The 20,598-nt window shown below is 59.6% G+C and overlaps 2 protein-coding genes across 2 annotated transcripts; one reads left to right on the top strand and one right to left on the bottom strand.

Annotated features, from left to right (window-relative positions):
• Positions 1–1,169: 1,169 nt before the first annotated feature.
• DOK1 (docking protein 1) lies at positions 1,170–7,230 on the bottom strand. Its single transcript, XM_062493282.1, has 5 exons — positions 7,168–7,230; positions 6,716–7,009; positions 4,488–4,596; positions 4,137–4,309; positions 1,170–2,585 (listed from the first exon to the last, which is right to left on the bottom strand). Exons 1-5 carry the CDS (start codon positions 7,228–7,230, stop codon positions 1,434–1,436), a joined length of 1,791 nt encoding a protein of 596 aa, XP_062349266.1. The 3' UTR covers positions 1,170–1,433.
• A 2,306-nt stretch (positions 7,231–9,536) lies between these two features.
• Positions 9,537–20,324, top strand: LOC134044183 (protein O-GlcNAcase-like). Its single transcript, XM_062493292.1, has 17 exons — positions 9,537–9,576; positions 11,068–11,119; positions 11,892–11,989; positions 12,632–12,762; positions 13,207–13,378; positions 13,619–13,717; positions 13,965–14,249; positions 14,361–14,489; positions 14,954–16,083; positions 16,161–16,335; positions 16,644–16,700; positions 17,383–17,468; positions 17,637–17,741; positions 18,989–19,080; positions 19,459–19,651; positions 19,733–19,904; positions 20,188–20,324. The coding sequence occupies exons 1-17, from the start codon at positions 9,537–9,539 to the stop codon at positions 20,322–20,324; spliced, it is 3,153 nt and encodes a 1,050-aa protein (XP_062349276.1).
• The last annotated feature ends 274 nt before the right edge of the window (positions 20,325–20,598 follow it).

Genomic DNA, 20,598 nt, shown 5'->3' with positions numbered 1-20,598 from the left:
TCAAGGGCAGGTACCATGGAAGACAAAGCAGACACCCCCACAGGCACAGGGATCGTTGGCTGCAGGAAGGAGCCAAGGGCAGGAATGAACAAACAAATGGCCCAGCCTGGGGCCTGCAAACCAGTAAACAACATAAAAATGACAAAATCAGGTTTAGGAAGGGAGCAGCAGGGAGGCAACAAAGTTTTTGGAACCACCTTAGCCTCCCTCAGATTTCCCGAAACCCATTAAACTTTTCCCCTTCTCCTGCAGCAAAACCCCAGTGGAGTAGAGGACACAGCAGAAGGGAGCAGCTGCAAATTGGTCCTGGCCACAGCTGAGCTGGATTTTTACAGGACTGAGGCTGTAAACCTGCAACCTGGGCATCAGATAAATGGCCAGAGCTCATCACCTTGTCACCATCTCCCCAGCCTGGGGACCTGAACCTCCAGACTTCCCCAATAGTTTGGCCGAGCTGGGGCTGCAGTAAGACGTGTTTAGCCCTCTGCACAGGTACAGCACAGTGCTGCCTGTCACCTGCCTGTTCTCTTGGTATCAACAGGCTGCTAAACCTGCAGAAGTCACCAGCAGCCCCATCCAGACATGGGGGCAGCCAATGCTGGCATGCCTGGTGTGGCCTCACACAGAAATGACAACCTGTTTTTTTTCCTGCGAAAGCTTCTGCCCAAGGCTGGCCACACAGCAATCACCCAACACCCAAACCATACAGATTTTGCCATTAAAATCAACGGGATCTAGACTGGGCCCTTCCAGGCCTTCCAAAGCAGCTGGGAGCGTGGTGGTGGGGGGAACAGCAGTGGGATCAAGCTGGAGAAGGAGAGATCCTGTGACTCATCAACAGCCACTGAGCTGCACCAGAGCAGCAGTCCCTGCCCAGCCTTATGCCTGGAGGCCATCACATATCTGAGCCTGGCTCTCATTTCCCTTAATCCCCTGGCACCAGGGCATCCAGCCACAGCTCAACCTGGCAGGCAGGCAGGCACTTTTCTTTGAGGCTCCCTCTTAGCTCAGTAGCTCTGGCACAGACACAAACATGCACCTGCACCTCCCCATCCAGGCCACAGGCAAACGTGTCATTCTGAGACATACAAACTTTAATATTAAAATAACTTTGTATAAAAATACTTCTGGAGACTGATGGCAAGCAGCCTTCCACACACCACAGCCAGAGCCTTGCAGGCAGGAAGCCAGAGCAGCAGGTACAGGAAAATACCAGCCCTCCTGCAGATCAGAAGGCACAGTGGAGCCAGCTCCAGAGCTGGAGAAACACTCAGAGGCTTGCACCAGCCACAGCTCTCTTGCTCTTGCTGTTTCCCTTCAGGAAAACACAGCCCCTCAGCACTAGTGAGCAAAAGGGGCTGTGCCTGAGCTCAAACAGCCCCAAATCACCCTGGGGAGGAGGAGCCCAGCTGGCACTGGGATGCCCAGTCCCCTTATAGCTCCCCTAAGTCCTCATAGAGAGGTGACAAGCTGTACTCATCCACACACTGCTCCTTCTTCTGCAGCTGCTGGGGCTTCACCACCCGGCTGTACAGCACCTCCACGTTGTTGTTGTTGCTGCTGTTGAGGCCGGGTTTGGTGAGCACCTTCTCAGGGACAGCGCCGCCCCATCGCCGCCCAGGGTCCTCCACCCTCTCTGTCCCTTTGGGGATAAAGGCCGCCTGGGGCTTGGGGGCTGGCACTGGCTTGGGGCTCTTGGCCTTGGCCGGGAAGGCGGGTACCGAGTAATCGTCAGTGCTGGGGTTGTAGGGGTACTCGTAGCCACCCTTGCCATCGTGGCCCTGGGTGCGCCAGGCCTCGCTCGTGGGCCGCGCCTCGTCGTAGATGTAGGCGAAGGGGCGCAGCGAGCGGGGAGCGCGGCCCTCGGGCTCGTCGTAGATGTGCTCCTTGTGCCCAGGGGGAGCCTGGCCACGACCCTCAGCACGGCCCTGGCCCTCGGCCCGGCCCTGCCCCTCAGGCCGGACCTGCTCGTACGGGCCCGAGTACGGCGGCACCGGCAGCCGCGGCTGCTTCGGCTCCTCCACAGCCCCGCCGGGCGCCTTGGCCGCGCTCACGGCCTTGCTGTCCACAGGGTCCGAGTACAGCGGGTCCGGCCACGGCTGCAGAGCCTTCACTGAGTCCAGGGGCTCCGAGTACACGCTGGACAGGTCCTCGGCCGGCGGCACAGCACGGAGCACCTTGGGCAGAGGGGAGCGCGGCGGGGTGCTGGACACCGTGGGCTTGGCTGGTGGCACGGGCAGCTCTGGCAGAGTCCGGCCCTTCAGCAGAGACGCGGCGTCTCTCTCCTCCGCCGCTGCTGCTGCACCGGCCCTGGGTGCCAGCCCTGCTTTGGGTGCCGGAGTGTCATCCCCCTCAGCGGGCAGCTCCAGGTTCAGGTTGTCAGCCAGAGCCTGGCGGATCTGAACCATGCCGGGGCTGTCGGCTTCCAGCGAGTCACGGCTCTGCCGGTTCTCCTCCACCTGTGCCTTCTGCTCCTGGATGGAGGCTTCCACCAGGCGGAAGATCTCGTTGCCCTGCTTGGTCTCAAAGGTGAAGTTTCCAGGTCCTGAGTCACAGCGCCTGCCAGCCTCGAAGGAGAACATCACCTGAAGGGGAATCAGAAAGGTCGCATCCTGCTTAGCACCCGCTGACCCAGCATGTTGTGCAGGCTGTTCTTCTCACCAAAGGGTGTGTGACTGCTGCACTGATCCTGCACATCCTGCTCCGAAATCCTGCTCCTTCCACTCCCACAGCAAGAGCCACCCTGTGCCTAACAGCTGGGCAGGGAAAGGCCCACTGCTCAGCAGCCCAGAACAAGCTGTAGCACTGGAGCACACCTGAGGGGACATCACTGTGAGTGCCCCAGAGAGCTGCAGCTCCTGCTGGATTCCTGCTGCCTTACGTGAGCAGTTCCAGCAGTTTCAACCACTGGCACCAGATAGTCTAGGAAATAACACTGGGGATGGAGTAGGGTGAGGAGGTGACTGACAGCTCAGCAGGGTAAACTAATATGGAACTCTAGGTGAGAAGGGAGCAATCTGGAAGCAAGAGCTACAAGTGAAGAACACAGCTTTCCACAGGAGAAAACCCAGTAGCAGCAGCTCAGTTACCAAGAGTATGCAAAGCATTGACCTACCAGCATTAATCTGTTCATGGCAAAAGATCCTCTGAAGAGAAGTCTTGCACCAGGGCTGTGCTTCCTCTAGCCTGAACACCTGCTCTGGTGAGCAGGTTCCCACCAGCTGACACCCACACCCCTCCTGAGCCTCATTCCCTTAACCAGGGGATTTTCTGCCTCTCTTGCAGACAGAACAACATCTCTGTGGTTGCTACCAAGGTCTCTGGGGACAAACTTCTTTTTGTGGGTCAGTGCTGCCAAACAGAAGCACAGTCAGCCCCTCACTGCTCAGCTCCCCACACCCTGCAACTCTCCTCCTGCCCCCAGCACAGACGCTGTCGATGAGCTGGACATCCCAAGGGCAGCTCAGTTTCCACATGTGTTTTGGGAACACGCTGCAGAAAGCAACATGAGCAGAGTGCAACCAACATGGTCACCGCTATGAACAGCCCCAGGGCCACCACTAAACAGCCCCAGGGCCACCACTTCCTCCCTGTCCAGTGTGGCCCAGACCTCTTGCACTCAGGGTAGCAGCAAGGCAGACTGGGGACTTGCTGCAGGACTCTGGAGAGGGGCAGACCTTCAATGACAGCAAGAATAGGAGCAGTTTACCCCACAGAGTGAACAAATCCAGAGCAACTGGTGTCTCAAAGCCCCTCTGCTCTGGCCAGCATCAGGGAGGGACTGAACCCAGGGCAGAGACAGGACTGCCAGGAGCAAAGGTTCCTGGAGTTTGGGGAGAGCTTGTGTGCAGCACTGAAGGATGTCCCTGCTCATGGCACAAGCTGGGAAGTGCTGCAATGGAGGAAGAGAGCAGCAGAGACAATGGCCTTAGCAAAAGCGGGACAACCACAGAGGGGACGACTGTCCTGCCAGCCCACAGGTGGTAGCAGGTGACAGAACGGTGACACAGGCAGGAACTGAGGACAAGCAAGGTGCAGCAATCCTGCCATTTGGCAGGGCTGGCTGCAGGACATCAGCTCAGCCTTCCACAAGGGAACAGCTACAGGGGAGCACCTGCAGCAGCCCCATTCCCCACCTTGTCCCGGCCGTATCTCCGGAGCAGCCGGTAGGGCCAGACATAGAGGATCCTGTCTGTCCGTGGGTCCTTCAGGACGAGGCTGTCACGCTCAGCCTTGAGCACGTAGGTGCCACGCAGCTCACACCGCTCCGCAGCCTCAGTCCGCTGCACTGTCACCCAGAAGGCGTTCACTGTGGGGACAGGGCTGCTCAGGACAGGCCAGGGACACACCCAGCCCCACTGCAGGGACAGGGCTGCTCAGGGCAGGGGCACTGACAGACAATGCCCAGCACGGCTTCAGTGATGGGGCAGCAGCAGGACGAGGCTCCATGAAAGGTGGCCGCAAGTCAGGGCAGCAGCAGGTCCTACCTTCATCTCTAGAGTAGTAGATGGAGTTCACAGCCATCTCCAGGGCTGGTGACTCTCCGCTGCCCTCTCGGCCATACTGTGACACCACACCATCGCTGGGGCCATTTCCCTGGCAAAGGAGAGCAGATCAAATCCAGAGTCCTCTTCCCACATCAGCACCTGGGCACCCTTGCATGGCTTGGGCCCTGCTGCCCTCCCCAGCCCCACACAGCCTGGCTGTCCTGCACCCTGCCCACCCCAGAGCCACTGATAGACCCCCCTGAGCCCACATGAACACGGACGAACAGGGCCAGGCAGCACAGGGGGGACTTCCCTGAGCTCCTGGCAGCACCCTGTCCCCAACTGGGCTCTGCACTGACAGGCAGCACAACCCCCCTGGCCATACCAGCACAAGCATGAGGGGCTGATGGCCTGGTAACACCAGGGTCTATGTCCTGCCCTGCCCAGGACGAGGGGGAGCCTGCAGAGGGGAAGCGAGCACTTCTATTTTAGCACATGCAGAACTGAAAATGCAACACACGTACTGTCAGCGACCATGTCCCCGAAGCAGGGCCCCCAAAGGGCCTGGGGAGGGACACAAACCCTTGGTGTTTTCAGAGATCCTCCTGCAGAAAAGTCCCTGACAAATTACAGCACAAGTGAGGCTCAGTGTGTGGCCAGGAGCTGCAGTTGTTCCTTGGGGTTGCAGAAGAGGGTATATCTTGCAAGGCAAGAACCACAATTTCAGTTTAAAACCCACACACGAGTGTCTTAACAAGAAGCCCATAAAAGGGCCATTCAGCCCTTGTGTTTAGGTCCTAAAACCTCATGTCCTAAGAGCTGATAGCAGCAGCTCCTCCTCAGCTAAAGTATCCACTGCAGCAGGGCTCCAGCCTGGGATTGGAAAGTCAAGGGCCACCAAATCTGCCAGAGCCTCTAAGGCTCCATTTGACTGCACTTTTCCTCATCTTCTAAAGGAAAAAAAAAATCTGCTCTGAACTCCAAATGATCTCTGGTCTGAGCTCCCAAGCTGCTGGACCCTGCATACCCTCTGGGTAGAAACATGACATAAAATCACATTCTCCATGCAGATGATCAGCAATCCCAGCTGAGGATCTCCAGCTCTGTGCAAGAGAGGCCACGTGCAGCTCTCATGCCTCCTGCTCCAGGTCAGGCCTTTTTAAAACACATGCCAGCCCTGCAGTCTTTTGCTCATAACCTCCTGAACTGTCAGCTTGCTTCTGGACCTCAGGCACACAAATGATGGCTCCCATGTGAGGGATGGCAGGAGCCCTGGCCACCACTGTGCCCCACTCCAAAGGTGTGTTGTGTCCCCAGCTCAGCCCCGAAAGGCACTTTCAGGGCAAGGTCTGCAACCCTGACTGCACCAGGAGACACAGAGTCATTTCCACCAGTGCCTCCCAGCCCCATCAGCCTTGACTTGCTGCACAGACACACTTGGCCTGGCAGGCGACTGCAGGGAGACACATGAGGGACAAAGGTAAATCACACTCAGCAAACACCCATCAGGAGGAGATCCTGGGATCACCAGCTGTGCACCCATCCTCCTGCCAGGCAGCTCTGGAATCTGGAGTCAGCTGGAGACCAACCCAGGGCTCTGCGAACACCTTCCAGGAGGGAGAGGCAGCACTGTGGAGCTGGGCAGGCGTGGGCTGCTGCCCCACAGGGCGTGGAAAACCACACTGCCCGAACAGCCTTGAGCGGTCACACAGGCTGACCACCAGCTCCAGGGGCTGGACAGCTGTTCCAGAGGCCCAGCACAGATGGGGTGTCCCCAGCAGCAGCCAGGAGTGAGCCCCAAGGCCGGGAAAGGGGGCTCCAAGAACTGGAACCAGGCACCACAACGCTCTCGAGGCTGCGCTTCCGCCGCCGCTGCTGTGGCAGGAAAGGCAGCAGTGGCTGGGCCAAGAGGAAACGCTCCTCGGCCATCACCTGGCCTCCCGCCAGCTGTCTGCAGGGGCAAGAACGGGCTCTACACCGGGCAAGAAGAGCTCGACTTGAAATTTGGAGCCACAGCCACGAATTAGTGACAGCACGCTGAGGAGTCCCGCAAACCACAGCAGGAGCCGTCGAGAGGGCACCAGAGTGCCAGGGCCGGGAGCTGTAAAGCTGGGACCACTGGCGCTGCCTCAGGGCGTCCTTTCCTGAGCTGACAGCTGAGAAGGAGCCACCCACACACAGTGATGTCCGTGTCCCTCCCTGTCCCCTCCGCCCACCTCGGAGCTCACCGGGAAGGCGATCTGACACAGCTTCGCCACCCATTCCTCACTTTGCTGCTTCTCGGCCGCGAAGAGGAAGCTGCGGTCGCGGGTCTCCAGGCGGAAAGTGGCGGTGCCGGCGCGGGGTCCGCCCTCGCCCACGGGGGCCACGCTGGTGCAGTCGCTGAGCCGCACCACGGTGCGGGCGAGCCGCCGGGTGCCCGCCCGCCCGGCCGCCGACGGCTCCTTGCAGTCGAACACCTCGAGCCGAGCCACGCCGTGCTGGCTGGCGGGGTAGAGCGCGGACCAGCCGCGCTTCCAGCGCTGCGGGGAGCGGGGTCACATCGCGCCGGGGCCGCTCCCCACCCGGCACGGCCGCTCAACCGGGGGAGACTCCGACCCGGCACGCAGCCGGCCCGAGGGCAGGGAAAGAGGGAAGGAGGGAAGAAGGAAGAGGGAGAGGAAGAGATGCCCGGACCTACCTTGGCACCGAACTTGTGGCTGTGCTGCACCAGCAGCGGTCCCTCCATGGCCGGCGGCTCCATCCCCGAGCGCTTCCGCCCGCGCCGCTGGGGCGGGGACCGGGGCGGGGCGGGGATGGGGCGGGGATGGAGCGGGGGCGGGAACCAGGACCGGGACGGGGCGGGGATGGGGACCGGGACCGGGACCGGGACCGGCCGTGCTCGCGCGTGTGCGCGTGCCCGAGTGTGAACACGCCCGCGTGCCCGAGTGTGAACGTGCGCGCGCACACCTGCGACCTTGTGCACACGCGTGTGACACAGCCGTGTGCTTCTGCTAGGGACGGGAAAACGCGCTCGGGTGGGTGGAGGATAAGCGAGGGCATTTATGGACAGGGGATAGGTGAGGTTTTCACATGGACGGGAAAAAGGAGTGATGTCGTTGATGGGAGATAAAAAGGAAGTGGAGCGTTAGAGGCTGCTTACCTGAAGCTCATAATCCAAGAAAATAGTGGAATAGCCAGGTGCTCACAGAGAGAGCAGAGAAGGTAAAGAATCACAGCTGTGTATGCACGGCCCTGCACAACTTCATTCTCTGTCTTGTGGACGGGGTAATGCCATCCATATCTCTCTACCTCAAACCATGCCCTATCCTTGGGCACCAGGGGCACTGGGATGCTCCCAGTACTGTCCCTGCCATGGCAGGCCACTCCAGTCTGCCCCAGAAGCGTCCTGCAGGGCCAGGCTTGAGTCCAGCGTTCCCAGCTGCAGGTGGGACATGTGCTGGCTGTGAGCCAGCCTGTGCTCAGCACACCCCAGTGTGAGTGACCCAGCCTGGTGGCACTCTGATGGCTCTGTGACCCTGCCAGGTCACTGCTGGTCAGACACTCTTGGGCTTCTTGCTGCTTTGATGGCCCAAGCACCATGACTCGTTTTCCTGACACAACATAAACCTGCAAAAGGAAGAGGGAGAAGCTACAGATCCTGGTTTTCCAGGCCCTGATGCCCATTTCTCCACCTGTGGTTTTGATGAAAGGGCTGCAGGTGGGGAGAGCTGCTGAGGGGAGCTTTGCAGTGCCTGGATGGATGCAGGGGTGACTCTCTGCACTGTCCCGGCTTCACCCCTCACATTTGCATAGTAATAAAATTGTGCTGGTGTCCTGGTTTAGGAATGACATTCCCCAATTAAGTGTTCACATTGAAATATCCCAGACCAATTGCTCACAGCCCTACCTTCCCCCGAGGCAGAACGGAGAGGAGAATTAGAGGCAAAAAAAAGCAAAGATCACACAGGCTGAGATAAGAACAACGTGCTCAAAGCAGCAATGGCGATGTAACCACAGCAATACAAATAACAAAGTGTACAACACAGACGATCCATCAGACCGCAAACCCGGGTAAAACGATGACATCAACAAACAGGCATAGTGGTCTGAAAAAGAACAAAATTATTAGGTGGTGTCAAACACCCAGACCAGCACGTAGGCAGGGCTCTGTGATGTGCAGCTGCAGGACAGGGAGCTCATGACGTGGCAGCACATCTGCAAACCACAACCCGTGGGATGGAGACAGCCATGAGCTAGACGAGCGTCAGCAGCTCAGAGCAGGGTGGCACAAGGCAAACAGCCTGACACAGGCAGGCAGGTGAGTCACCTGCAAGGCACGTGGCACGCACCTGGAGAGGCATCGCACCCTAGGCTTGGCATGAAGGTGTGGCCAGGGCAGGTGCCAGCTCAGTGGTGAACACAACGAGATGACGACACTCGACCTCTCAGGAACAATTCTGGGGCTGTGGGGTCCCGGGAAGCTTCAAAGGCAGGAGAAGGAAGTGTCCTCGGGCTGCACCGGGCGAACCCCCGCAGTCGGGGACGTGGGGCACCGGGGCTGGCGTGGGCACCAGACGGAACCCCGGTGCCCAGAGGCAGCGGCGGCTGCAGCGCCGGGGGTTCCGGTCCGTGAGCTCCGAGAATCGCCTCCCAGAGGCTCCGCACGGATTTCGGGGACCCCCCACCCCCTCCGTGCTCCTCCCCGCGCCCCGGCCCCACCCGCGGGGCCGCCCCCTGCTCTGCGGCGAGCTCGTCCCCGCGGGGACCGGTGGAGCCGCCCCTGCGCGAAGCCCTCCCCGCACCCTCCATCCCCTCCCGCGAGCACTCCATCCTCCAGCAAACAACCATCCCACCCCTCTGCGCACCTGCCATCCCCTCCCGCGCACACTTCATCCCCCCCTGCGCACCCTCCATCCTCCTGCGCACCCTCCATCCTCTGCGCGCCCTGCATCCTTCCGCGCCCTCCTTCATCCCTCCGCCCATCTCTCCCCGCACTCCTCCGTCCCTCCGCGCATCACTCCGTCCCCCCCGTGCACCCCGCGCCGGCAGGGCCGCTCCTGCGCTGGGATGGCGGAGCGGCCGCGCTTCCTCTGTGGTGTGGTGGAAGGTAGGTTCCCTCCGGAGCCGCGGCTGGGGCCGGTGACCGACCTGCCCGAGCATCGCAGGGGCTGTTCCGATCCACCCGAAGTGAATCGGGGTCGGGAAGGGCCCCAGGTTGTGGGGAGGCGGGAGTGGGGCCCTTGCACAGTCCCCCATCTCTGTCAAGGGTCTGGACCAGCACTTCTGGGATGCTGCCAGCTCTCCCCAGAGCTCCGCTGAGCCCTGCGGCCACCCCTGCAGAGCTGAAGCCCCCACAGGGACCCTCTGCTCGGTCTCCTGAGCTCTACACAGGGTTCCTGGCTGCCCTGGGCTCGGGGGCATCTTCCCGGTGTGTCCCCCCTGCCCACACTGCTCATGGGGCAGCAGTGCAGGACCCCTGCCCAGAGCTGGGCAGGGAGAGCTCTGTGCTTCTCCCTCTCCACATCCCCAACCCCCTCTAGAGCTGAGCCAGGCCTGGCACCCACCAGGAAAAATCACCTGCCCTTCTCCTGGCAGCACAGTACCCCTGTGAGGGGCACTGCCCTCTGCATCACCTGAGAGGAAGCAGGAGCACCATGCAAATAAATGTAAAATAAACAGGAAATGCAGGGGTGGAGAAGCTGACATGAGTCACACATGAATCATTGATATAGTAGAGCTGACCTGGGAAAGAGGACAGCGATGATGCTGGCAAATCCATTCCAGGAGAACACTGCTGGCAGGGTGTGTGCAGGACTGAGTGGCCTCCTTGCCAGCCCCTGTCAGTTCACAGCAACACGTGCTGTGGAAGTGTCACTTGCAGCTGCCATACAGGGACTCTGGGGACCTCGCTGGGATCTTGAAATAGCAAATTATTTACCACAGAAATAACTTTTTTTGAGCAAAATATTTGCTGAGATTCTCAAATGGCCACAAATTTGGCCCTGTGCACAGTAGGGGATGGAGAGCAAGGTGACTATATATGAATTTAAAGCATATGGAATAACCGTGTAGGTGTTCAGGCAGGTAGAAAATCTGTCTGCAGAGAGAAGACAGATGGAGAGTTGGTGTTGCTGAGAGTGGTGCAGCCACCCTCGCCATTGCCCAGGACTGGTGCTGGGGCATGCAGGGTGGACTCCTGCCAAAGAGAGCTAAGAGAATGAGAGCAGATGAGCTCTGGGACACTCAGGTGCTTTGGGAAATGCAGGTCCCTCGGTGTCACTGGCCTCATGCCAGACATGGAGAGCTGGTCCTTTCTCCCAGCTACATGGAGTCAGTGCAGCCTGCCTGGTGCACCACCCAGTTTTGGGAATGCCGTCACTTCCCAAGTATTTGCTCCCCTTGGCCCTGAGTGCTAGAAGGTGCAGTGATTGATTCAAAAGTTGCCCATGATGCAGAGAGAAAGCAGGAAGATGCCTTGATGGCCAATTGCCATCACTGTCCAAGACATAATGTATTCTCATATTATATTCTGTTGTATGCCTGTTTTTAAGCACTTCCCAACAATTGCATTTTGCCTTTTATTTCCTTCCCTTTACAGGTTTCTATGGGAGACCATGGTCAATGGATCAGAGGAAACTTCTCTTTCAATGGCAAGTACCCTGAATTTTCCTCTCTGAAGGGGCGCTGGCAGCCAAGGGGTGTCATGCTTTTGCAGTGTCCCCCTGTCCCAGCGGGGGACAGGATCGTTCTGCACCGGGCCGTGGGTGCTGCGGGACAGACGGACGGACGGACGGACGGACGGACGCGGAGTCGCCCCGTGCCGGCAGGTGGTGCTGGGGCTCTGCACAAGGACCTGCCACCAATGAACTGTGGCTGTGCAGTTGTCTCATGGGCAGTGCGGTGGTGACAGGGTGGGCAGTGGCAAGTGTAATTAAGGACCAGAGTGGAGGGACCAGAGGTACAGAGAATAGAAAAGGATACAGAAAATGGAAGGAAAACAAGCGGCGATGTTTTAAAGTACCTCAGGAATGAGAAGGTCTAATGGGGGCTTTGTCTGGAATGTGTTCACATGGTGGCACTAGGGTGACATGTCCATTGATAGTTTTCTTATCTGGAAAGAAACAAAATAATAGACTTTCATCATGAGGTACCTGAAGTCCTTTCTACTCTGTTTGCCGTGGGAAAAATGTAAAACAGTGTCTGCTGAGGAGGAGAAATAAAACCAAATGAATATATCAGATGGCTTCCATACAGAAGTGCCAAAAAAGGGAGGTGTCTGCCTTCCCAGGGGGCACATCCTGCTGGTCTCTGACACAAACCTTAGAGCTCAGCACTGGGAGCACTGGCTGAGATTTCTGTCTCCATGTGGCTGTGCAAAGGGCCCGTGTAGAGCCTGGGTGACTCCCTGCTCTCCCTGCACAGGCTGCAACGCCGGGGGCTGAACTGCTACATGTACGCGCCCAAGGATGAGCTGAAACACCGACTGCTCTGGAGAGAGCCCTACACAGAGCATGAGGCAGGTAGCGGCTCTGCTGGGCCCCTCGGGGGGCTGCAGGTATCCCAGGTCCCTGAAGGGAAAGCATGGGCTGTGTCCCAGCTATTTCCATCCTGCCAGGACCCTGCCCATTGCACGGAGGCCCCCAGACCTTGCCAAAGGCAAAGAAGGCTCCCAGATCGCACCCATCAGATGGAATTGTCTAAAGGACCACCCAGCTTCCCATGTGGGGCTCAAGCAATGTGCTTGATTATACCCCGGCCCACAGACCTTATCAAAAGTTCTCTGTGTCTTAAGGGAGTGGAAGTGGTCTTCCTGGAGCCTCTCCCCTCCCAACGACCTCAGCTCCTTCCTTTCAAAATCCTGGGGTTCACTCTCCCTTCATCCGTTGTCCTGCTCAATCCTTTTTCTCCCTCTATCCCTTACTCCCTCCCATCCCTTGGTCCCCTCCATCCCTTATTTCCCTCCATCCCTGATCCCTCTCCATCCCTTACTTCCCCCCATCCCTTGCCCCATCCATCCCTTATTTCCCTCCATTCCTTGTCCCCCTCCATCCCTTGTCTCCCTCCATTCATTATCCCATTCCATCCCTCGTCCCCCTCCAGCCCCTGTCCCACTCCTCCCAGTGCCTCCCAGCTCTCACAGATCCCCTGTGCTCTGTCCCCAGCCCGCATGCGGTCTCTCATCGAAGCTGCCCAAGAGCAGGGTGTGGAGTTTATTTTTGCCATTTCTGCTGGCCAGGACATGGTGTTTTCCAGTGCTGGGGATCGCCTCCTGCTGCAGCAAAAACTCAGGCAGGTACCGTGGGCCATTCCTTCATCCCACTGCTCCAGGAAAGAAAGGGCACATGTGTTTATGTGGTCCTCGTGGGGTGGTGTGGGTGCTGCTGCTGCACAGAGGGACCAGCTCTGGGGTCCTCAGTGGCCAATGTGCTGTCCCTGTCATGGTGACAGAGAGCTGAGGGCTCCATGGATGCCTGACCGGGGGCAGGAGAAGGACCAGCTAAGCCCCAGAACTTGCTGGGCAGGACTGAGGGCTGGCACAGGCTGGAGCAGAGCCCTAGGTCCCCAGGGAGTGCAAAGAGCCGCTGGCATGGTGGGGTTGCTCCACAGGCAGCTGCTACTCCCTTGGCACAGCCCAGGCAGAAACTGCCCCATGATGTGCTGTCCCCAGATGCCCTCTCCAGCCCTCTGGGGCTCTCTGCTGCCCAGGGATCCCAACAGCCCCTGTCTGTGCCCACAGGTGGCTGCCATGGGGTGCCGCTCCTTTGCGCTGCTCTTTGATGACATCGACCCCTGCATGTGCCAAGCTGACAGAGATGTCTTCCCCTCCCTGGCACAGGCTCAGGCCTCTGTGGCCAACGAGGTGTACCAGGAGCTGGGCCAACCCTCCATCTTCCTCTTCTGCCCTACAGGTACTGCCCACAGCCCCAGCTGCCCAAACCTGGGAGCCCCCTCAGACTGGGGTGAGCCCCCTTTGGCTGCACCCAGCCCCTGTTCCTGCTGAGAGCTGAGTGCTCTGGCAGCCCCCACAGCTCTCCCTGGACTCTGGACATCTCAGGATTAGACTGCAGCAGGATCCCTGTCCATGATTCCAGCAGCCCCTCCTCTCCTGGTCCCCAGCTCTCAGGGAATGCTCTGTGCTCTCTCCTCAGAATATTGCAGCTCACTCTGCTCTCCCAGCCCCAGCCAATCCTGCTACCTCCAGACCATTGGCCAGGAGCTGCTCCCAGGGATCGGTGTCATCTGGACAGGTGAGTGCCAGGACCAGCTCTGGGTGTGTGGCCACGTGCAGTGTCTGCAAACCCTGTGGCCACGAGTTGTCCTGGGTGCCACCCTGAGATTGGGGTGTGCAGCACCATCAAGGCTGGAGTTTGAGCTGGGTGTCTGCTCTCCTGACTTGGGAATGTGGGTGTGGTGACTGGAACCTCACCTCCGTGCCCTGATGTGTGTCTGTGATGGACCCTGTGCCCCACATGTGTCCCTGCCCTGATGTCCCAGGCCCCAAGGTGGTGTCACAGGAGCTCTCAGCAGTGCTGCTGGAGGAGGTGGAGGCTGTCCTGAGGCGCCACCCTGTCATCTGGGACAACCTCTACGCCAATGACTATGACTGCAGACGTGTCTTCCTGGGCCCCTACATGGGGCGTGCTCCTGGCCTCATGTCCAGGCTCCACGGGCTGCTCCTCAACCCCAACTGTGAGCTCCAGGCCAACTTCATCCCCATACACACACTGGGCACTTGGTTTCGTAGCGAGCTGGGGAGCTGTGCCCACCCTGACCATGCAGGTACCTGGCCCCCATGCCTAGGCATCTCTGTGCCTGCCCATCCTTGCCCATCCCTGCAGCTCTCCTGCATGGAACCAGGGCTGCCCAGGCTGATGAGCTGCAGTTCCTCAGGAATGGAGGTGGTGGCAGCCCTGGGGGACAGCCAAGGTGCTCAGGATGGAAGCTACAGCCCCCAGGAAGCCTTGGAACTGGCGCTGTGTGACTGGGTGGCCGAGATAAACCAGCAGGCCTTGGAGCCAGGTAGGCAATGGATTTGCATGTGCAGCATCCCTCAGTGCCTGGAGTGCTGGATCAGCTCTGCCAGGAGCTCAGCAGGTGGGGGTGAGGGAGCCCCAGCCTTGCCCATCTGTGGGGTCTCTAGGGCTGGTGTGGCAGCAGGGCAGGTGTGGGTGTCCATGCTGTTGTTCTGTCCCGTGGGTGGTCCTGCCATGCCCACATGCTGGAGAGGGTTTCCTTGGCTGGCAGAACCACAGCCTGGGCCAGCTCTGGAAGAAGAGGTCAACCAGGGAAGAGATGGGTGTTTTGCAGTTTGCCTCTGCAAAGCCACAGCCTCATCAGCCCCAGGGGCCTGAACTTGAGCCTAGGGTCCTGGCAACTCATCCCCTGCCAGCTCACGGATGGAGGTCCCTAGCACTGTCCTGCCCCATGGGCAGTAGTTTCTATGCAGATGCCGAAGGATCTTCCCTCTTGCTCCTTCCTGCCAGGAGGAAGAGCCCCAGGACACCCCAGTATCAGCATCAAGGGAGGACCAAGGCTGCAGGCTGGCACAGAGGGAGGACAGGAGGTCACTCTGGACCCTCAGTCCCACTACTCTGCTCCTGGTGGGGCAGATCAGCACAGCCCTGAGCCCTGCAGAGTGGCACCAGAGGAGGAGTGCAGGGAGGTGACCTCGGAGCCTGACAAGAACAGTGGGAACAGGACACCTGCTGGCCATCAGCAGAGCCCTACAAGGGCTGAGGACCAGCTCACCACAGGGAGCAGGGAGAGCTGTGAGCCCTCCTCTGCTCCGCCCAGTGAGGCTGGGAGTGCCCAGTCTGTAGGAATCCCAGTGGCCACCAAGACCCTCCCCAGCCCAAGCCCCACCATGAGCTCCAGCAACGGGGCCAACACCAGTCCGAACATTTCCCTGCCCACCAGTGATGCCAGGACAGGGGATGGCAGCCCCAGCCAGTCTCCCAGCAGCACCCAGTCTGAGGTCATCAGGACTGATGTGCCCCGGACACCCCCAGGATCTGGGGCTGGTGCCAGCCCTGGTGCCCCAGCCCCACTGACTGATGAGGTTGGTGCTAGCCCTGGTCCCATGGCACCAGTGACCCCAGAGGAGCCCAAGACCAGTCCCATAGCACCAGTGACCCCAGACGAGGCTGGTTCTGGCGCCATGACCCCCAAGGAGGCCAGGACCAGCCCCACATTACAGGTGACCCCAGAGGAGCCCAGGACCAGCCCCATGGCACCAGTGACCCCAGAGGAGGCTGATTCTGGATCCATCACTCCCAAGGAGACCAGGACCAGCCCCACACTACAGGTGACCCCAGAGAAGGCCAGGAGCAGCCTCATGCTTCCAGTGACCTCAGAAGGGGCTGAGTCTGGCCCTATGGCACTGATAACCCCAAAGGAAGCCAGATCCAACCCCACAGCACCACTGACCCCAGAGGAAGCCGTGTCCAGCCCTACAGCACCACTCACCCTGGAGGAGGTGCGGATGCTGGTGGAGCTCTTCTACCTGCCCTACCACCACGGAGCTTTGGCACAGGAGCTCCTGGAGCATTTTCGGTGGCTGCGGGCAAACAGCCTCAGCGTGGGGGTCCCTCCCACCACGCCTGATGCCTGCGGGGTAAGACCGGTCGTGGTGCTGCTGCAGGAAGGTGGCTCGTGTGTCCCGCAGGCGGCTGACACCCGGTGTGTCCCCAGGGCACGCGGTGGCGAGGCCGGGCTCAGTCCTTCCAGCTGCTCTGTGCGAGGACGTGCCGCCTGCACAGCCGCTTCGTCAGCACCGCCGGCCGGGCATTGCTCTACGACCTGCATCCCTACCTCTGGGACATCCGCAACATGCTGCTGGCCGCCTGTGCCTTCGTCCTCTGGCTGGGTACGTGGCTGATGCCGGCCCTGCCAGCCCCTGCCAGCCCCCCCAGCACACCTTTCCAAACCCAGCCGTGTCGGAGTGCCAGGACCCTGCAGCATTAGGGCACACCTCATGCTTTTTCTCTGGGGATCCACTGCTTCCCCAGCAAGGAGGTGAACGTGGACGTGAAGATCTCTGGGACCCACCCCATAGATCTGGGGTTCCAGTGTCCAGTTGGTAGTGCCAGGGTCCCTCCTGGGAGCTCACGTCCTCTTGACACTTTCTCCACTGCTGACCCGTGTCCTGTGCTCACCACCTCGCCTCCTTTGCAGATGGTCACCTCCTCTGCGACCCTGACCCCAAGGGCACCTGGGGAAACTGCTTTGGCTGTAAGTACTGGCACTGCCCTGGCTCACCCACCTGGGTGGGGGGTGTGGCTGTTGCCCCCCATCACCTCCAGCCCCACAGCAGCAGCCAGCACTCATCAGGCTGCCCTTCTCCACATTCTACCTGCCAAGTGGAGCAGGAATGGCACTGCGAATGACACACTCGGGCAGGATGAGGCACTGCTTCCAGGGAGGGAGCAGTCATTGGAGCAGACCTTTACCATATCTCACAGCCTGCAAGGAATGGCTATTTCCAGGATACGGTTCCTCATCCCTTTAGCCCAAAGACCTCTTAGCCTGTGTGGAAAAAGGGCTCTGGAAGCAGTAATGCCCTGGGTGATAGGTGGGGCTGTTTTTTGAATGCTTGTTCATGACTGCACAGTTTTCCTCTGGTTTAGTGTTCCCTGGTTGCTCTGTGGGCCTTGTGACCTCTTACAAACCAAGAACTGCTTCCAGGTGATGACCTGAACAGGTCTCCAAATTCAGTGTGAGAGGGAGCTGTGTGCCTTGAGCCCCTTCCTTAGGGAAGCAGTGTGCAGGGCACATTCTCACCATCCTGGGCTGCACAGCTGGGGAACAGGTCCTTGGAGCTGTGACAGCAGGGATCTGTGTGGCAGAGGCTGATCTCCCCCTGCCCATCAGGTTTTTGTTCACCTCACGTGTGTCTGTGTCCTGCTGCTTCCAGGGTGCCAGAGCATCACTGCCCCGATCCTGCTGGGGAGGGATGCCGAGCCCTGGGCACGTCGTGGGGGCCTCTTTGGAGAGCTGCAGGTGAGAGTGTGTCCCTCACTGTGGGGGCTGAAGGAGCCATTAGGAGCCCAGTATCCCAGTCCTGCAAACTGTTGTTCCTGGGGTTTCAGGAGACTTGGAGCCATTCTTCTGCTGCCTCCAGGACAAGGTTTGGAATCAGGATGAACTGATGGACTGTATCTCTTTCAGGCATTGCTGCCCATTGGGAACAGCTGTGACCTCTTCTACCATCCACCCCCACTCTTCCCATCCAGCCAGCTGTACCTGCTGCGCCCACTGCTGCCCCTGGACAAGGTGGGAGTCGTGGCATGGAGGAGTGTCCTGCCAGAGCCTTTGCATGGTTTGTGCTGCACATAAAATTATGAGTTACGGGTTCATCTGCTGCTGACCCCAGGCTGAGCTCCCAGTGTGGGGTGACACAGGTGGGGAAGGTCCTTGGGTCCAGCTCTGCTCAGAGCCAGCTGGCCTGGGGCAGCTCTTGGAGCTGTCAGACCCTGGCCTGGAGAATGTGCTGTGGCCTCAGCAAACCCCCTTGTGTGTGACAGGGGCATGGGCAGAGCAGGAGAGGGAGTCCCCACAGCCACAGATAAACCAGCACCAGGGCAGTGTTGCCAGGTTGTGGATGATCTTCAGAGCAGCCCCAGTGCTGACCTCCAGCACTGTCTGTGAGCAGATGTCAGGAAAAATCCAGAACAGGACAAGTCTGAAGGGCTATCTCCTGCAGCCTTCACCAGTCTGCAGCTCTGGGCACTGCCAGAGCCTGTGGGGATCCATCTCCAAACACTCATCCAGTTTACAAGGTGATTCCATGCTAGAGAGTAGTAGCTTCTGTCAGCTGCTTGTTGCTAGCCCCCTGATATCCCAGCAGCCCGATGGGATGGGGAGGGAAAGGAAGAATCTGGATATGGAGGGGCAAAATTTCAAAGTACTACCAAAACCCAGCAGAGCCCCAGGTTTCCCGTGTACCTGCAGCAAGCACCCCCCTCCCTCAACCCTGCTCCTCTCCAGCTCAAGGAAAGGCTAACACCAGAAATCCAGCCATCACAGACACGAGTGCACCTCACTGCTCAGGCTGAACCTTGACAACAACAACGTTTGTGTCCAGTGAAACTCTGAGAGGAAAAGCCAGCTGAGCCCATCAGCCCATTGCAGGAACAGGCACAGCAGGGCATGGTCCTGCCCCTGTTGTTGGGTGATCAGGGCAGCCTCCCCTTTCAGGGGCAAGGCTTTTATCAGAATGTTTGCAGCAGCAAACTCAACTGTGACCAAGACAGGACATTTGGGGATGTCCTGCTGTGCTCAGGCTCTCTGGTGACCTGAGTTTCAGATTTGTTTTTTGGTGTCGTTCTGGCTGTTCTGAGCACGCTCCAGCCTGGGGCTGTCTCTGCAGTGGCTGCTGTCGGGATGCCTGACCGGAATGGCAATTTCTGGTTTGAAGGCTGGCTGTGCTGTGGCGATGAGCCCGAGGCCAGCAGAAGGTGGTGGCTGGCATTGTGGCACGGCAGGCACAGCCAAGACTGACATGGATCCGGGTCTTCCAGGGAGAGCTTTACCGCATGTGCCGGGAGAGTTTGGACTGTGATCCCAAAGTGGCAGAGATCCTCGTGGCCCACCCAGATCTCCTCGGTGACAGGTGAGATGTGGCCCCTCTGAGGCTCCCTCTGGCCAGGCTGTGCCGAGCCTGGACATGTGAAGCAGGCCTGGGGGGTGAGACGATGGCCTCTCTTGGCATCCCTGTGGGGACCAGCGCTGCCCCATCTCACTGGGAGGGACAGGGAGAGACATCCCCATGCTGATGTCTGGCAGGGTCACGGCAGCCACCGTTGTGGATGTCCAGCCTGGATGCTGGAGGCTGCAGTGGCTCCCCTTGGCTGAGAGGATTTCTACCAGGAGTCTCAAAGGGTCACTGGGTGCCGGATGCTGTCCAGCTGGGGGATGAAGGAGGAGGCTGCTCTGAGGTTTCCCAGGGGCTCCAGGCTCAGCTCAGCCATGCTCCCACTCTGCCTGGCAGGCTCCTGGGCAGCTTCCTCAGCCTGAGCCCCGAGTACACCTTTGTGCTGGAGGATGAGGGTGGCCCGTGCGGCTACGCAGCCGGAGCGCTCCACGCCGAAGGTTTCCTGCAGCAGCGAGACAGCAGCTGGCTGCCAGCCATACGGCACAAATACCCCCCAGACCTGGGCACAGGGGGCTCAGCTCTGGGACAGGTGAGGGGACACCTGGAGCAGAGAGGAGGGGGGGATGAGAGAGATGGAGGGGGTTCCCTCACTTGTGCTTGTCTCTCGCAGGATGCCCTGGAGGAAGCAGTGCTCTTCTTCCACGCAGAGCCACTGGCAGTGCCCCAGCCTGTGCTGAGGCGCTTCCCCTCCCTGGTACAGCTGGGCACGGCCCCCCGTGTGCTGGATGTGGGGGCCAGTCGCAGCCTGGCCCTCTGCCTGCTGAGTGCACTCAGGGCCAACGGTGAGCATGACCTTTGAGTGCTGGCCCTTCATCCAGCACAACCCCATTCCAGCTGCTTCCTCACCCACCAGGGCTGGGAGCTGTCCCCTCTCTTACTGCCAGGCACCGTCCCGTCCCCTTGCACTGGGGGACATGTGGATCTGTGTCTCAGGACATCACAGGCGTACTCTGTGACAAAAGGGGCAGGGGAGAGACCAATCCCCATATGGAGGGGGTCCATGTCACTGTGCTCCTAGTCCCAGCACTGGGGTCCCAGTGCCCTGACTTCTCCCCTCCTTTCCAGGCTCACGGGGAGTGTTCTGCCAGGTCAGTGACGCCGACCGACAGCAGCTAAGCTTCTACAGCAAGCTGGGCTTTGTCGCCCTGCCGGTGGCCTGGGGCAGCTCTCCTGGTGCTCAGCTCCTGGGACGTCTCCTCTGACGGGGCACAGGGAGTCAGTGCCCCAGGACAGGCTGGTTCCCCAGGCCAGGCTGAACCCCCCCATCCCACACAGCATCCTGAATGAGCGGGAGCAGAGGGGCACCTCATGCAGGCCAGGTACACGTGAGAGGGGACATGGGAGCGAGCAGGATGCCACTGGGATGTTTGCAGGGCTGTGAGGCACCTGGGTAGCTGAGAACTATTTCTGCTACTCACGGGATTTGGCCACCTCTGTGCCACCCCAACTGTTTCCAACTGTTCAGGCATGCAGGAG

Source organism: Cinclus cinclus, chromosome 5 (genome assembly GCF_963662255.1).
Source record: "Cinclus cinclus chromosome 5, bCinCin1.1, whole genome shotgun sequence".
Classification (NCBI taxonomy): domain Eukaryota; kingdom Metazoa; phylum Chordata; class Aves; order Passeriformes; family Cinclidae; genus Cinclus; species Cinclus cinclus.
The sequence above is the reverse complement of the archived record's forward strand: the minus strand, read 5'-3'. Positions and strand labels throughout refer to the sequence as shown.

Bases quoted from the DNA above. Each gene is read 5' to 3' on its own strand.
- DOK1 (XM_062493282.1), bottom strand. From the start codon at position 7,230: ATGGAGCCGCCGGCCATGGAGGGACCGCTGCTGGTGCAGCACAGCCAC. The intron at 4,597-6,715 runs GTGAGCTCCGAG...CTCCTTTGCCAG, and splicing joins TGTGTCAGATCGCCTTCCCG to GGAAATGGCCCCAGCGATGG. The intron at 4,310-4,487 runs GTAGGACCTGCT...CTGTCCCCACAG, and splicing joins CTACTACTCTAGAGATGAAG to TGAACGCCTTCTGGGTGACA.
- LOC134044183 (XM_062493292.1), top strand. From the start codon at position 9,537: ATGGCGGAGCGGCCGCGCTTCCTCTGTGGTGTGGTGGAAG. The intron at 17,469-17,636 runs GTGAGAGTGTGT...TATCTCTTTCAG, and splicing joins GCCTCTTTGGAGAGCTGCAG to GCATTGCTGCCCATTGGGAA. The intron at 19,081-19,458 runs GTGAGATGTGGC...TCTGCCTGGCAG, and splicing joins CCAGATCTCCTCGGTGACAG to GCTCCTGGGCAGCTTCCTCA.